The sequence below is a fragment of the Antechinus flavipes genome, chromosome 3, assembly GCF_016432865.1.
Source record: "Antechinus flavipes isolate AdamAnt ecotype Samford, QLD, Australia chromosome 3, AdamAnt_v2, whole genome shotgun sequence".
Taxonomy (NCBI): domain Eukaryota; kingdom Metazoa; phylum Chordata; class Mammalia; order Dasyuromorphia; family Dasyuridae; genus Antechinus; species Antechinus flavipes.
The window spans coordinates 226,021,185-226,037,425 of NC_067400.1; the positions used below are offsets into that span (position 1 = coordinate 226,021,185).

Sequence of the window (16,241 nt, forward strand, 5' to 3'; positions counted from 1 at the left end):
TTCTCCTATTTGTTATATCTTCTCAACAAAAAAGGATTCAGATGGCTGAATTTTCATGCTTCAGAGATGTCAAATACTATGGGAAGTCAACAAGAAGCAGGCAAAACACACAAATCTAATCTGAATTAGATTGAAATATAATTGGGATATATTTAACAAAATATATATAAATATAATACAACAGATAATTTTTACTTGTGATTTTCTAAATCAATCTGTAGCTTATGGGGATCCCTTTCTATTTAAGTTTGATACTGTCACTAGGGCCTCATTTTAAGGTCATATCACTCCATACTCAACATTTCAGTGGCTCCCTTGTGCTCTAGCATCAAATTTAACTTTTAAAACCTTTCACAACTACCTGGCCCCAATTTAACTTTCCAGTTACGTTCTGTATTGTTCTTGACCAATATTTCCTATTTTGACAAACTGGCTTTTTCTTTGCTCCTCACAAAAGCACTGTTATTTCCCTCTCTGTGCCTTTGTATTTATTAGCTGTTCTTCATACTTGGAATATGCTTTGTCCTCACTCTGCCTTGTAGATATCCTCTCTTTCTTCAAGGCTAAGTATAAGTATCATCTGCTACAAGATGACTTTTCGGAACACCTCATTTAAAAGTGCTTACCTTCTCAGAAAAACTTGTTTTTAACAACTCTGAATTTACTCATATTCTCCTTTTATTTTAATTTTATTTTGACTGTGAACAACTATAAGGGTTTAAAGAACTGTTTTCCAATGAAGGTTAGCTAAATAAGGATTAAATCTAGGCAGCATGCTACAATCTACAAACATCCCACAGACTATTCCTTACCAAAAAAAAAAAAAAAAAATCTTATATATAGTCATTTATCTACTTGACACAGTTGGGTGAATAGAAAAGAAACTTCATTGTATTCACTACTGACAGTGAACCTCTTATGGAAAGGATAAGCTAGTAATAAATGAGGATCAGCTAGCTTTTAGATAGGTTTGTGGTTATATTGTTCATTAGGCTACTTTATATGGAAAGCAGTTTTCATCTTTGCAAAGCTGAAATTGATAGGGAGGGATCTACTGGCAATTTTTTGTTTTAAATGAATGGTGCAAAGGTAAGAACTGTTCCATCTCTTCCTGAACTATTACCCCTCCCCTCACTGATATCCTCTGCTGTAGGAGCCCTTCACTGCTATTACTGTGGACCAACAGTGCACTATTGCTATATGCTTCTCCTTATGCTGCCAGAACATACAAACAAAATAAAGCTACAAAATAAATGATACTCTCAATGCTCCCAAAGTGCTTCTTGCTGCAGAAATCCATTTATTCAACTAACAATATCATGTTAATATGAATCATGATTACAGGGAGAAAAAATGAAATTATAAAAACTCAAAAGGCAGTGAGAAAAAAAAGGTAGAAAAAAGTGCAGTAATTAGAAGCATCCTATATAGCATATTACCAACGATGCCATTGCTGAGGACATGAGTAAAATGACAACATGGAGTGAGAACAAGTAATGAGATGAAGTGGTCCATTTGTAATCCTGAGATACTAAAAGAACAAGAAATAGTGTTGGAATCCTTACAAAGTGTTAAGTCATTAGAGTTGATAGAGACAATAATTATCTAAGTTAGCATGGTTTAGTATGATTGATCTGATCCTATGAGGAGATGTTATGGGCCAGAACTTGAAACAAGGTACTAAGTAGAACTGATAGAAACAATGCTTGTGTCCACACCTTTAGAGAACTCATATAAGCAAGAAGCTCTTAGGGCCAGAGAACACTCTGGAGTAAACCCATAATCCCACTCTCGGATCCCACAATCCCACTCTCGGAGAAGGAGCATAAATAGAGTTCAGTGAACCAGTCAAAGGAGTTCAGAGAGAAGCCCTCTGAAGAAGCAAGACAGATTCATTCTTTTTGTGCTGGCTAGAGGCTGAAGGGAGCAGAGGCAAAGGACTAGCTGCAAGAGCTGTTAGAACCAAGCAGTTAACCTATCCATTCACCACTTTCTGGATCTCTCCACATCACCTAGCAATTATCTAAAGATAGTGGAGCTGCTTGCACTGGACACTGCTTTTCTGGTGGGTTATAAAACCTGTCTGCTGGAGGCAGTGCATCTTTATCAAAAATTAAAAAATTAATGGTATAGAAAACTAAATTTAGAAGTTCTCTAGGGTTACCTATGGCAGATAATTATTGTCTCTATCAACTCTAATGACTTAACACTTTGTAAGGATTCCAACAAAAGATGATTTCAAGAATACTGGCAGAACTTTGTGGAGAAGTTGTGGAAATATAGGGACAAGAACCCAGAGAATAAAAAAGCATGGAGGAATTTTAAGTTGTCAGTAGGTATTTTAGTTACATCAGTAAGCTCGTGAATTAATCAAAGATTTAAAGTCAAAACAAATAAACAAAAACCCTGCAGTTTGAGTTACAGAATTACATCATCCCAAAACTGGAAGGGACTTCAAAGATCATCAAGCTTATCCTGCACCCAAAGAGGATTCTTATTGTATAGCCCTGACAAGTAGACATCCAACATTTATCTGAAGATCCCTATTTACAACACTTCCTATCTAGCTTTCACATCACTTAGCACTGGAAGAAAACATATGATATTTGGCATAAAAGTAGACAAAGAAGTTATTATATATAGGAGTTGGAAAAATGGGTCAGCAATTTTATCCATTTATTTTTTGGGTTAAGCATCCTAATTTGAAAGATACAGTTTTTAATGCCTGGAAAGCAGAAGAGACAACAGAAGAGGAACAGAAAATAATCATAGAGATTTTTTTATTTGCTGAGAAACTTCATTCACCTACTAGAAAAAGATCTTGCTCCAGTGAGTTTGCCACATTTCTAAACACCATTATTTAACTGGTATACTCCTATAGGGATGGTGGCAGTTATGACTCATTCACAGATGAAAGTACTAAAAGGTATAATTGAAATAACTAATCTTGGCTGGAGGTAAGAGATAAAAAGAGCGAAAGGAAAACATCATTCAGGAAGTGAGACTATAAAAGAAAGACTGTTGTATGTAATGTCAAGCTTCACCTTACTGAATTTTTGCTTTTTGGTAGAGGGAAGGATTTGTTTTTTGCTTGTTTTAGTTATAAGGAAAGTGAGGGTTAAATAAAAGGTTCATATACACAAATATCAATAATTTAAAAACACCAGGCATTGACAAAAATATTTTTAAATTAATTTATTTATTTCCCCCCTTTTTCTACATCATCAAAATCTCTCTCAAAAAGCTATCCCACAACAATTTTTTTTACATAAAAATATAAAGAGGAAGAAGAGAAAATCAACAAAATTAGTATGTATATCAAAAAAGTCTGAAAATATATTCAATGTTCCACACCTTTGGATGCCCCATCTCTGAAGGGAGGTAGGGAGATAATCGTATTTTTCTTCTTTGGAAGACATTTGTTTTTTCCCATTTACACTGTTGTTATTGCTTTATTTGGCTTTGCTCATTTCACTCTATATCAGATTATGTAAATCTTCCATGTTTCTCTTATTCATCATGTCCATCATTTCTTACAGCTGATGAAGTCTGAAATGGTGTGTTGGATAGAAAGAAATTAAAGAACTCATCCTGAGGCAAGCAGGGAGAAGGGACTAATAGAGAGCAGTGTAGCTCCATGGTCCCACTCTTTGAAGAGGTCTTCCAGTCAGAAATCCAAGTAGTGTCAAATCCCTGAGACCCACTTTCTCTAGGGATCTACAGCAGTTTTACCTTTTCATGCCCTGTCAAATTTCCCCTGTAAAATCTACTTATGGGCCACGTCATGGCTGCTGTCCTCCTTTGGGTCAGTCTTTCTCATATTCTCCCCCACCCCTCACACCCCATGCCCAATGTCACTGTGCTTCTCAATCCTATTTCTCCTCTTCACAGCTAACTTTTTTAGGATACTAAGTCACTTTCAGGATTTAACTGGCCAACTAAGGGCAAGCCCCAACCTCATGGGGTGCTCCCTTTCTACTAGGTAATTTATGAGTTCCACTGAGAAACTTGTCTTGCATATGCTCTTTCAATTCCATTTTATATTTACTATTCCTGATGTCTTATAGTTTCCCTTCATTTTGTCTGTAACCTATTCCTCTAAATAAATCTACCTTTTGCCAAAGAGAATGGCCATTGTGCATTCATCACATGACCAAATTCCAGATGATGGTACCTACAGTCATTTGATTTACATCACCCACATCACAGCACAGTAATAATCCCACCCATTCATGTACTATAATTTAATCATTTCCCAATCATTACATATCTGCTTTGCTTCATGTTCTGTTATTTCTACAAAAATTGCTGTTATAATTCTTTTGATGTGTATAGTTTTTCTTTTCAGTGACCTCCTTGGGGCCTAGTAATGGATTTTCTGGGTCAAAGGATATGGACATTTTGTCACTTTATTCCAAATCAGCAAATGATTTCCAAAATAGTATTTCTAGCTCTATCAACACTTTTCCCGTATCTGTTTTCCAGTAACCTGTCCAATACTTGAATATTTCCATCTTTTGTTATTTTTAAAAATTTCTGGGGTATGAGGTGAAACTTTTAGGTTAAAAAAATTGTTTTAAAGTGAGGACTAATATCAGTTATTTATTTTGTCAGACATAATTTTTTACATTTTTGAAAAGTTATCTAATATCTTAACCTCTTTGAGCCAGTTACTTAATCTATAAAATGTGGATTCTACCTATATTATTGTTCAGAAAGACCTTTGTAACTTCTAAGCACTATGTAAATGTGAATTGTTATCAATAATGATTAAATGTGAATCAAACTAAAACTTTTAATTGACTATTCTCTTAAAAACCACTACCCCATTCTGACAAAGTTCTCCAGATTTAATTTTTTTTTCCAGATTTAATTTTACTGATAAAATGCATTATGGAAATATTTAAAGAAAAAATACATAAAACCACACAGCTAAGACTCACTAGCACAGCTTGAGTTAATGCTAATGTCAAGAGATAAGTGACCTATTGATATGGGTTTTCCCTCAGTTGGTATAGATAACTACTTTTTAATTCCTTTTTATCCTCTGTAGAATTGTTCTAGTCTATTCCTACCCAAATCTGACTGGGTAGGACTATTTCTAGGTATTTTAACATGACAAAGATCCATGTGACAAAGATAACTGCATTCCCTAGTCAATGCCTTCTCCAAACTTTAATTTCCTGCCTGCAAAACTTCAAAGTGAGCTCAATCAGATTAAAATAAAATTAGGAAACATTCAACAAAATACATAAAAATATGATACAACACAATGTTAATTTGTTGTTTTATAAATTAACATAAAGTCTACTGAGATTCTCTGTATTTGAATTCACCATTCCCTCCTCAATGTTCCGGAGATTACAGTCACAAAGAAGGTAGGTGTGGTAGTTAAATACTGGAATTGGAGACAAAAGAAAAAATTCTTACTAAGGATTAAAATCTTATATACTAGCTTTGTGAGCAAGAATAAGTGACTTATACTGTTTCCTCATTTGCAAAAAAAAGTGATAAAAAATATCCCAGTTATAAACCTTTGGGTCATTGTGAGACTCAAATGAGATAGTGTAAATAAAATGTTTTTTAACTTTTAAAGATTTCATTAAAAGACCTGAATTCCTGGAATTCCTGGTCTCTTCCAACTCATATCAACAAATATTTTGCACTTTGTAATTTTAAGGGAATTGCCTTGAAGCACTGAAAAATCAAAGGACCCCTCCAAGGTTTAACAACCACTTTGCCTGAAGGCTAGTCTTTTTTATTCCAGTCCAGACTTCTGTTCATTATATCAAATTAATTATATCATTATTTATTATTACATTATTACTAGACAAAAAACATTTGTTTTAAGGTAAGACAGGTTAATAGGTTAGAAGAGCAAGGATTTGAATCTAAGTCCAAACTCAATATTGTTTCTATGGAACTATTTCAATCAATAAGTACTTACTAAGCACTTACTATGTACCAGGCATTGTGCTAAGACCTGGGGATTTTTTTTTTTTTAAAGGCAAAAGACAACTGTCCTCAAGGAACTTGCAATTGAATGGAGGAAATACGTGCAAACAAACATCTACAAAGCAAGTTATATTCAGGATAAGGAAACAGCAGGGGAAGACAGTGGAATTAAGAGAGGTTTGAGAAAGTTTCCTGTAGAAAGTGGAATTTTAGTTGAGCCTTAAAGAAAGCCAGATCAGTAGTCAGAGGAGAGCTTTGGGCATTAGGGACAGCCACAGAGAATGCCTGGAATTGAGATAGAATGTTTTGTTCCCGGAAGAGCCAGAAGTCCAGTATCATTGGATCAGAGTATATGGTAGGGAGTATTTTGGTATGAAAAGACTGGAAAGGTAAGAAGCTAGGTTATTAAGGCCTTTGAATTTCCCTTGTATTGGATCCCTGAATGACATGTAGTAGTGCAATAGGGTCATTTGAAAATAGGGCACTCAAAAGAATACCCTTTATTTCCCAGTCTTATGTAGAAGTTTGTAGAGGGAGAAGAGAAAATCAGCAAAATTAGTATATATATCAAAAAAAGTCTGAAAATATATGCAATGTTCCACATCTTTGAATGTCCCACCTCTGAAGGGAGGTAGGGAGATAATCGTATTTTTCTTCTTTGGAAGACATTTGTTTTTTCCCATTTACACTGTAGTTATTGCTTTATTTGGCTTTGCTCATTTCAGTCTATATCAGATTATGTAAATCTTCCATGTTTCTCTTATTCATCATGTCCATCATTTCTTACAGCTGATGAAGTCTGAAATGGTGTGTTGGATAAAAGAAATTAAAGAACTCATCCATGAGGCAAGCAGGGAGAAGAGACTAATAGAGCTATGGGCATTGAAGTTTATAGAGAGGGATGGGTGGAAGGAGATGGAGGGTGTGAGACCTCACTTAGGCTCCTTGCCCTCCCAACCCCCCAGGTATTTCTGTATGGCAGTGAAATCCAGACAGTACTCCAGCACCCTGCCAGGAAACTGAATCACTTCCATTTGAATTGTCTTGATTCTGAAGATCACCTGGCTGGATAAGACATTAGATATTGAAGTCTTTTCTTCAACTAAATTGTCAAGCATTTCAACTCTGCTACAAAAAGTACAACTCCTTTGGGTAGGGCCACCTTGTTCGAATGCCAAATATATGCTTGCCAAAAAGACTATTTTATACAGAACTCATACAGGGTAAGCTCTCACAAGGTGGTCAGAGAAAGCGATATAAAAACACTCTATGTCTGTCTTAAGAACTTTAGTTGATTGTATGATATGGGATACACTGATCACTAAGCATCTGTCCTCATCAGAGAAAGTGCTGTGCTTTATAAGCAAAGCACAGTTGAATTAATTCAAAAGAAATGTGAGAATCCATCCCAAATGTTCATAGGTACTATTTGTGTCTGACCAGTAGCAGAGCATTCAGAAAACCTATCTATCTGATCAGCCACAGCCTGACATACTAATTTGACTCTAACATAGAGATATCATTTTGGTTCTCTTCAAGAAAGGCAGACAACAACCAACAAGGCTTTTAGGAAAGTTAGTGGCTGGAGAACAGCCTGGAGTGGAAAGAAACTTGAGATAGGCATCTCCACTGTAAAGCCTTGCCCTTAGAGTGGCAGCTGTGTCAGAAGAGAGAAAGCGGCATATTTGGGAAATATTGCAAAGATAACCTCAAAAGGCTTTGGTTACACTTTGTATATGGAGGGCGAGAGGCAGAAAGGAATCCTGGATGATTCTTAGATTGGCAGCCTAAGGGACGGGAAGAATGGTATTATCTTCTACTATAATAAGGAAGGTAGAAGACTGGGAGGATTTAGATTTAAAGATAATAAGTTTTGGAAATAATTTAGTTTAAGTCTACTGGATATCCAATTCGGGATATATGAAAAATAGTAGCTGGAGATGAAAGTCTGAAGATTCAGCAGAGAAATTAGGGCTGGGTTGGTAAATTAGAAAATCATTTGCATAAAAATGGTCATTAAATTCATTGGAACTGATGAGATCCCCAATTGAAGTAGCATAGAACTGGCCACCTTAAATTTTAAGTTAAACAGACACTTTATTTTGCAGAGACATATTTACTCAATTCTGAAATAGGTATAAAAATCAAACGTACTTGTGGTAAATCATAAAACAAATTATTTTAAAACAATTCTTTTATACATATACATAATTTTACCATTCATTAAAGCTGAAAGCAAAATTGTATATTGATGAGATGGATGTGCATGTTTATTTTTACATTAAAATTTTTGATAGATTTGATACTTTTTTTTTACTGTTGCCAAATTTTTTCTTGACCCCTACATTTAGTTATCCACATTTGTAAAAATTTTGGTATGGAAAAGAGAAATGGACTGGGAACAGAGCCCTAAAGGACAAGTATAGTTAAAAGATGTGATTTGGAGGAAGTAGAGCAGACAGAGGAGAGGTTAAATATGCTTAAATATGCAGCTGAAAAAGAATGGTGTTTGGAAAACCTAGGGGGAAGAAAGTGTCTAGGAGGAGAAGGGTAGTGATTGATTAGCTGTATCCAAGGCCAAAGAGGTCAAGGAGCCATATAAGGGAGGAAAGGCCCTTTGATTTAAAAGGCATTAGTAACTTTGGAAAGAGTATCTTCAGTGAAAAGAGGTCAGGATACACATTATTTTAAAAAAGTCAGATTATAAATGGTTAAGAGAGTGAGGAGAAAATGAAGGTAACTATTATAGTAGGATTGCTAAGCAATAAATGAAGATTTAGTTGAGGTTATGTGACAATATATTCTGTACATTCTATATTACATACAATGTATATGATATATACATGATATATACATTGTATCTATTATGCATATAACGTGTAACATAATATTTTTCTTCTTATACTTTATTATTTCTTGGAAGAAAATGCAAAAATATGTTTTAGTAAGACAGTCAAGTGTATCAGAAAGAACCCAGGATCTTGGTGTCAGAAAACCTAAGGTTACACTGTGACCTTTCTATGAGTTACTTAACTTCTGAGAGTCCAGTTTCCTCATTTGTAATATTATGGGTACTTCCTATTGTACTCAGTTGCAATTTAAGGCTTATAAAATTCTTTTCTAAATAAAATCACGGGAGGAAGATTAAGACTCTTGGGCATCAGTAATTTGTTCCCTCTACAAACTTCTACACAAGAATGGGAAATAAAGAGTATTTTTTTGAGTGCCCTATTTTCAAATGACCCTTTTGCACTACTACATGTCATTCAGGGATCCAATACAAAAGATTGGTTCTTTTTTTCCAGGAAAAGTTGGCAGGAGGAGGAAAGAGGACTGAGGGTGGAGATGGACTTTGATACACTGAAACAGTGGAAGCAAAATGCAAGAAAAATGACCTTTGAGCTACAGATAAATTCACAACTTTTGAATAATCTATATTTAGAAATAGCTGTTGTCACCATAGCTCCAATGTTATCCTCCTTTCCCCAGAAACCTTCAGTAATAAACTTGAGACTTGAGGGAAAATCTGATGTGACCTTTAGGTCTCTCAGGTGTGCTAGTAACTTGGAAAAGTTAGGTTGGGCTGTTAAATTTGCTATGTAAATTTCAGAGTCAGAGAATTTCCACAAGAAGAAAATATTTTTAGTTTCATTAATCTCTGAAATTTAGCATTTCCTTCAATTAATTCACATAGGCCTTTACTACAACAATTCCCTGCGGTGACAATATAATCATTATTACATAGCTTCAAGTCTTCTCTGGGTCTAATGAAATCATACCTTTCTAGGTCAAATTGACTCCTATAATTTAGTTTAAACTTTTTCAAGTTACTCACTTAACTTTTTCTTCTCTCCATCAGAATTTCTTATTGTGAGACTGAGTCACATGATATTTCATGGTTACAAACCACTTTTCAGTTATATAGTTATTCTAAAAACCACATTACCTCTCCAGGCCTGTTTCCTCATCTATAAAAAAGAGGTTGCACTGACTACATGGTGTTTAAAGGTTCTTTTTAGATCTAATATTTGATTTTGTGACCTTGATTTATACAGCAACAATATGGTGATAAATAATACTATAAATATACTTATTATATAGACAAGGAAATTGAAGCCGAGGGTCACTTGAAATCTTAAGGCAATTGTTAGAAGGGACTGCTATTCATTAGTATTTATTTTTCTTATGAAATATGAACAGTAACAAGGTGCAGTGGAGAAGAGTACTGGAGCAGATAAGAGTCAAGAAAAAATAGGCTTGGCCACTCATTGGATATATTATGGCCTTAGTAACTTTATAATTTAAATCACAGAATCAGATTTAGAGGTAAAGGGGCTCTTACAGGGTCCCTAATTCCCTTATTTTATGAGGTAATTAAATTCCTCAGAGGTTGTGACTTGCTCAAGGTCAAGAAAGCAGTGAAAGTCAGGATTTGAAGATAGGGCTTCTCCAAATTTAGAATTCTTTCCACACAAGCATCATGGCATTTTACAAATTAAATTGAAGCTCAGAAAGTTTACAACTATTAAAATATTGGAGAGGCACTTTATAAGAAAGTATTTACCTTTTTCTTTTTTTGATGTGTAAGGAGGAATATGTATGAATTACACCTAGAGTGGGGAAGTGGCCTGAAAGGCCGTCCAATTTTAATTGGATTAATCCCCTCTTTAGAGGCCTAGTGTGAGTACATGATTTGCCCAAAGCCTTGAAATTTTTGTTCAACTTCCAAATCCAGAAATTTTGATCAATTTTGTATTGATAATCTAAGCTAAATTCTCTTCCAAATTTCAAACTCCAAGTCACCTACATTTCTCGATTCTGTTGCAATGGTGTGGAACATTACATATATTTTCAATTATCTGCGATGTAATTTTATTTTTCCTTTATAAATTTATATCTATTATATGGGAGAATAGGAATGCCGGGAGATTTTTGCTTCAAAGAAAAGAGATAGCCTTAAAAATTTTTTTAAAGGAAAAAAGAAATTTCAAGCCCCGTGACTTGGCCCCAGGAATGGGATGATCAGTTGCCAGGGGGAAGGGGAAAAGAAATGACCGTAATCCTGACAGCTGTACGGAGAGAAATCCAGCTGGGTCTCCTCCTCACGTGGAATGGAGTGATGGGTCAAATGGTTGGGGGTGGAAGGGATCTCATAAATGGGCAGTCTCAGAAACCGAATTTCCCCAAATGAATCCTTCAGAGTGACGGTCAAGCTGATTACTATCAGAGGACAAGCAGCCAGCCGCTCTAAGGTCCCAAGATCGGGCTCGTTCATCCATTCACCACCCGGCTGCCCAGCTCTTCTCCCTCCCCGTCTTCCCCACTCCCACCCCACCTCCCCACCCACCCGCGTCTTCACTCAGCCGTAGGGCGCGACCCCCATCCTCGGCCCCTTAGGGTCAAAGCCACTCAAGTCCTTTAGCTAGGCCTAGGCCCAGAAGCTTGGACGTGGGCTTTTGTTCTCCTAGACACACATGCGGGCCGCTGGGCGGGAGTCTAAAGGGGAGGCCCGGAATTTGGTGACAGCCCCCGCCTCCCTCCCGCTTCCTCCCGCCCCCTCCTCTTCCCTCCGCCCCCTCCTAGGTCCAGACGAGCCAATGGGAGAGTCTAAAGGAGGCCGCAGGGGGCGGGGCGTCGAAGCTTTAGCGCCTGCGCGCGGGACGCCGTGTCCTTTCGGTCCGAGCTGTAGCAAGGGACTGTGCAGGCTGCAACGAGTTCTCCACCTTTCAGTCCTCTTTCACCGGCTTTCTTGCTCTCTCTCCAACACCTTTACCCTCTGTAACCATGACGGAACAGGCCATCTCCTTCGCCAAGGATTTCTTGGCCGGTGGCATCGCCGCTGCTATCTCCAAGACTGCTGTGGCCCCGATCGAAAGAGTCAAGCTCTTATTACAGGTGCGTATCTGGGAGGCGTGGAATGTTAAGCGGACCTGTCGAGTTTCGGGACTGGGGATGGGAGTGAAGTATAGGGGGAAGAAGGAAGGGTATCTGGGTTAGGAGGAGTAGTAGGCCCGACAATCCGGGAACTTGGCGCGCGAGGGCGCGCTCCCATCCTCATGCTGCTGTCCTCTGCCTCCCCGTTCACTTTCATTGTGGGGAGAGGGAGAGGGAAGACAACGCCCTGAGAATAGTCGGCGAGTCGATTCTCGCTAATCTTGTTACCGGGCGGACGGATGCGCGGGCGCGCTCCCGTGCGTCCTCCCCCCCGTCCTTGACCGAGGAGGTCGCGTAGGAGGGACGGGAAGGTGACGGGGAGGAAGTAGCTCGGGGTTGGGTGTTGGGGGGGGGGTGCGGCTAGTCTCAGTGACACGTGGGTCTTCTGCCCTCCCTCCGGGCCGTTGAGTCCTTGGGGATTGGCACAAACCTCCCGGAAGTGTGCGTGAATTTCCCGATTAGGGGAGGGCTTTGTCCTTTCGATCTCCGCCCCGGCATCTTCACCCCCGTTGCCCTTTTAAGGGACAGGAAGAATAAGGAAGGGCGGGCGGGTCTGACGTCAGCGGATCACGTGGTGCCGGCTCTGCTGCCGCAGTAGCTGAGCTGTCGCGATGAGTTTGAATGCGGCAGGAGATGGGAGGGGAAAATGTCTGTAGTTGTCATGGTGCCCCGCAGAGGATTCGAGCCTCTTCCTGCTTGCCAGCCCACGTCTTCCGCCTTCTGGTGCTCGCTGCATATTTTCCCCTTTGGGCTGCTGGCATGGACGTTGGGGGTGTCTTAGCCGTTATTTTCTTTTTCCTTTTAAAATGGATTCTAGAGGGATGTACCTTTTACCCTTTACACGTGCAGTGTCCTCTGATAACACAATTTGGAAATGAGAAGGGAAAAATATCTCAGGTTGCCGAATATTCTCCCCCACCCCCAATTTTAAGAGGAAATTTAGGCCTACTGAGTCCAGTATGTTTCACAAGTTCACACCCTGAATTAAATGACAAGCTGGAATCCTGACGTCCAGAAATAGGTGTTCTTTATACTTGTGGACAAGCAGGAAAAGAAAGTGGCCTAGAGGAATGAAATGACTTGTCCCAAGGTCATGGCTGCTTTTCAGATCATTTCTCTTCCCTTTGATAACATTGTAAAGTAGGCATGGCTGGAGTGTACTAATTTAGTGTATAGTAAGCACATTTGTTAAGCATTGTGTTCTAAGGTATTGTGCTATGCTTTGATGTTACACCCGTTTGAACAACCAGGAATCTAGGGAGTAACTGCAGGCCATGTTTGTCCAAGGTCATACAGGTGGTTAATGTTAGAAGGGGAGAACCCAGGATTAATTAGCTGTCTCCAATTAAGACATTCCTATCTTCAGTCCCTAAAGCTGTAAAACACAGGTTCTAACCTGGATGACCTCTAAGCCTCCTTTCTGCCTCTTACTGGTGCTGCTGTAGAGGTCTTCTGACATTACCATTCTTTAAGGCCTATAAAGACTAAATTGTGGGCCAGTTTAAGCTCTTAAGCAGAAATCTACCTTTTCATTTTGTCAAATGATTAATTTTAGTGTCAGACTTGCTTATTCTCCAAAGGCGTATTTTAATTATTTTTTGTATGGTTATTTTTCCTATTTGGGGAGGGGGGCTTTTTTTTTTTTTAACAATATTTTATGCTTTTGTTTTTTAGGTGCAGCATGCAAGTAAACAAATTGCTGCAGATAAGCAGTACAAGGGCATAATGGATTGTATAGTCCGAATTCCAAAGGAACAAGGAATGCTTTCCTTCTGGCGGGGTAACTTGGCAAATGTCATCAGATATTTCCCCACTCAGGCCCTTAACTTTGCCTTTAAGGATAAGTATAAGCAAGTGTTTCTGGGAGGAGTAGACAAGCACACACAATTCTGGAGGTATTTTGCTGGCAATCTTGCCTCTGGTGGTGCCGCTGGAGCCACTTCTCTCTGCTTTGTCTATCCCTTGGATTTTGCGAGAACCCGATTGGCAGCTGATGTTGGGAAGTCTGGCACTGAGAGAGAATTCAAAGGCCTGGGAGACTGCCTTGTGAAAATCACCAAGTCTGATGGAATTCGTGGCTTGTATCAAGGTTTCAATGTCTCAGTGCAGGGTATCATTATCTATAGAGCAGCCTATTTCGGGATCTATGATACAGCAAAAGGTAAGAATCCTTTTAAAGTGTTGCCATTACCTTAGAAGAAATGTATTTGTAACTTCTATTAGAAATAGGACAAATAAATATTGTAACTATTTTGTAGAGTTTTTTTTTTTTTTTTTTTGTTGTTGTTGTTGTTGTTATATTTCTCCCATTTTAGAGTTGTTCGCTTGCCATCCTGCAATTTGAGGGTTGATAAGACAAATTGGCTTTTAGGAAACTAGAAAGGATTTGCTCAGTGTCTTACTATTAAAGGTCTTGCTAAATTTTTGTGGCTTTCTGAAAAATCAAAAAAATTAATTTAAGTTTTCAAAAGGTTTTGTATTGTAGAGTAAAACTACCATTATTAGCTGGACATAAGAATAGGCTTAGAGGTTTGTGGATTTGAATTTAACAAGTAGTCATTCTTTTTCAGGTATGCTCCCAGATCCCAAGAACACTCATATTGTGATAAGTTGGATGATTGCACAAACAGTGACTGCTGTGGCAGGTGTGGTCTCCTACCCCTTTGATACAGTAAGACGGCGAATGATGATGCAATCTGGACGCAAAGGAGGTAAGTTTCTCATAGGCACTATACCTTAAATACTTGTGGTGTGAATGAGGAACAAATATAATTAATGTTCATTTAACTGTTAAATATTCATCTGTTAAGTCCATTTTTGGCTCAAGCCAAAAAATGAAGAAAATCCTAATTGTTGATTGACATCTTAAGGCAATGTTTGTGGAAGAGGTTCTCTCTCCTCCCTCCCCCCCAGCTTAATGCATGTTTTACTGGCAGTGAATCAAGTTCTGGAATGTTTTTAGCATGTCAAGCATGTCAATTCTTAGTCCCAAATATCAAGTCCCTACTTCCGGATACCTTAATGGATATAAGTATACTAGTATAAGTTGATAATTTGTAAGTTTTGAATTCTGATCAATTTTATTTTTACTTTTGACAGCTGATATCATGTATACTGGGACAATTGACTGCTGGAGGAAGATTGCTAAAGATGAGGGTGGCAAAGCTTTCTTCAAGGGTGCCTGGTCTAATGTTCTGAGAGGAATGGGTGGAGCTTTCGTGCTTGTCCTGTATGATGAATTGAAGAAAGTTATCTAAGTACATCCTAACTAAAAATGGAACCAGTGAATATAGATCATGTAGAATACTTAACCATACTTAGCATTTTGGACCATTGACCTTCAAGAAATTCCTGTTGTCTTTTTATCCAGGCCAGATCATGTTAGAGGAGCCAGGAACAGCTCTTAGAAAAAAGGGACTCATTTATTGTGATGCATTATTCACACAGTGGAACTGATGATTCTCAGTATATTGATTCTATTGGTTTTTGGGAAAATTAACAGTTACTGTGGGTCCAAGGAGGCAGATCAAATTAGACCATCTAGTTTAAATGCTCTTTTTGTAGGACCATAAATTTGTGTTTAAGTATTTATTTAAAAAAATCATGTCTCCCATTTGTACTTAAGCACTATATATACTATTTTGCACAGCTGACTATTTGGCAGTTATGATGATCTGTGTTGGGCATTCTGCTGTAAAACAATAAATACACAGAAGACTATAAGACTCCTGATGTAATAACTGAATAATCCAACATGGTTTGGTTGTGGTGGGTTTTTGGAGTTGTAAGCATAGTAAAGGTAATGAATTTTTTCTACCTCTCCTACACTGAGTTGCAGATTCTTTTATACCACAGTTCAGAACTACAATTACACATTTTTGACCTTTCAAGTCTCAAAGGTGACGTGATTCATATGGTTGGTACTGCAAATAGCAATTAGAACCTGGGCTCAATTCCAATGCAAGTCACATTTCTACAGTGGACATATATACAAAACAATTTTGTAGCTGAGAGTGGGAAAAGCTGAATCAAATATACAAGACTTAATTATGCAGAAATGAATTTCAAATAGTAGCCTTAGTGCTTCAAGAGATAATACATTTATGTGTTGGAAAAGGGGAGTCATAACAGCTACATTAGATTGAAGAGACAGAAACCAAAAGCACAGCTGTAACCATGTCACTTCCTAGTTCCTTAAATAAGGAGTACTAATAAAGGAGAAGCAATGGGCAGACACTAAACCTTGGAACTAGGAAGTGACATGGTTACAGCTGTGCTTTGGCAATTGGAAGTCGGATTATAATAAATTGGGTTGTTTCCACTAATCCAGGAGATGAGAACCTGAACTAGCT

At 38.0% G+C, this 16,241-nt stretch overlaps 1 protein-coding gene across 1 annotated transcript; it reads left to right on the top strand.

Moving 5' to 3' along the window:
- The first annotated feature begins 11,616 nt into the window (after window positions 1-11,616).
- Window positions 11,617-15,716, top strand: SLC25A6 (solute carrier family 25 member 6). Its single transcript, XM_051984603.1, has 4 exons — window positions 11,617-11,850; window positions 13,564-14,050; window positions 14,460-14,600; window positions 14,989-15,716. Exons 1-4 carry the CDS (start codon window positions 11,740-11,742, stop codon window positions 15,144-15,146), a joined length of 897 nt encoding a protein of 298 aa, XP_051840563.1. The 5' UTR covers window positions 11,617-11,739; the 3' UTR covers window positions 15,147-15,716.
- Window positions 15,717-16,241: the final 525 nt, after the last annotated feature.

Bases quoted from the DNA above. Each gene is read 5' to 3' on its own strand.
- SLC25A6 (XM_051984603.1), top strand. From the start codon at position 11,740: ATGACGGAACAGGCCATCTCCTTCGCCAAGGATTTCTTGGCCGGTGGC. The intron at 11,851-13,563 runs GTGCGTATCTGG...TTTGTTTTTTAG, and splicing joins GAGTCAAGCTCTTATTACAG to GTGCAGCATGCAAGTAAACA. The intron at 14,601-14,988 runs GTAAGTTTCTCA...TACTTTTGACAG, and splicing joins GCAATCTGGACGCAAAGGAG to CTGATATCATGTATACTGGG.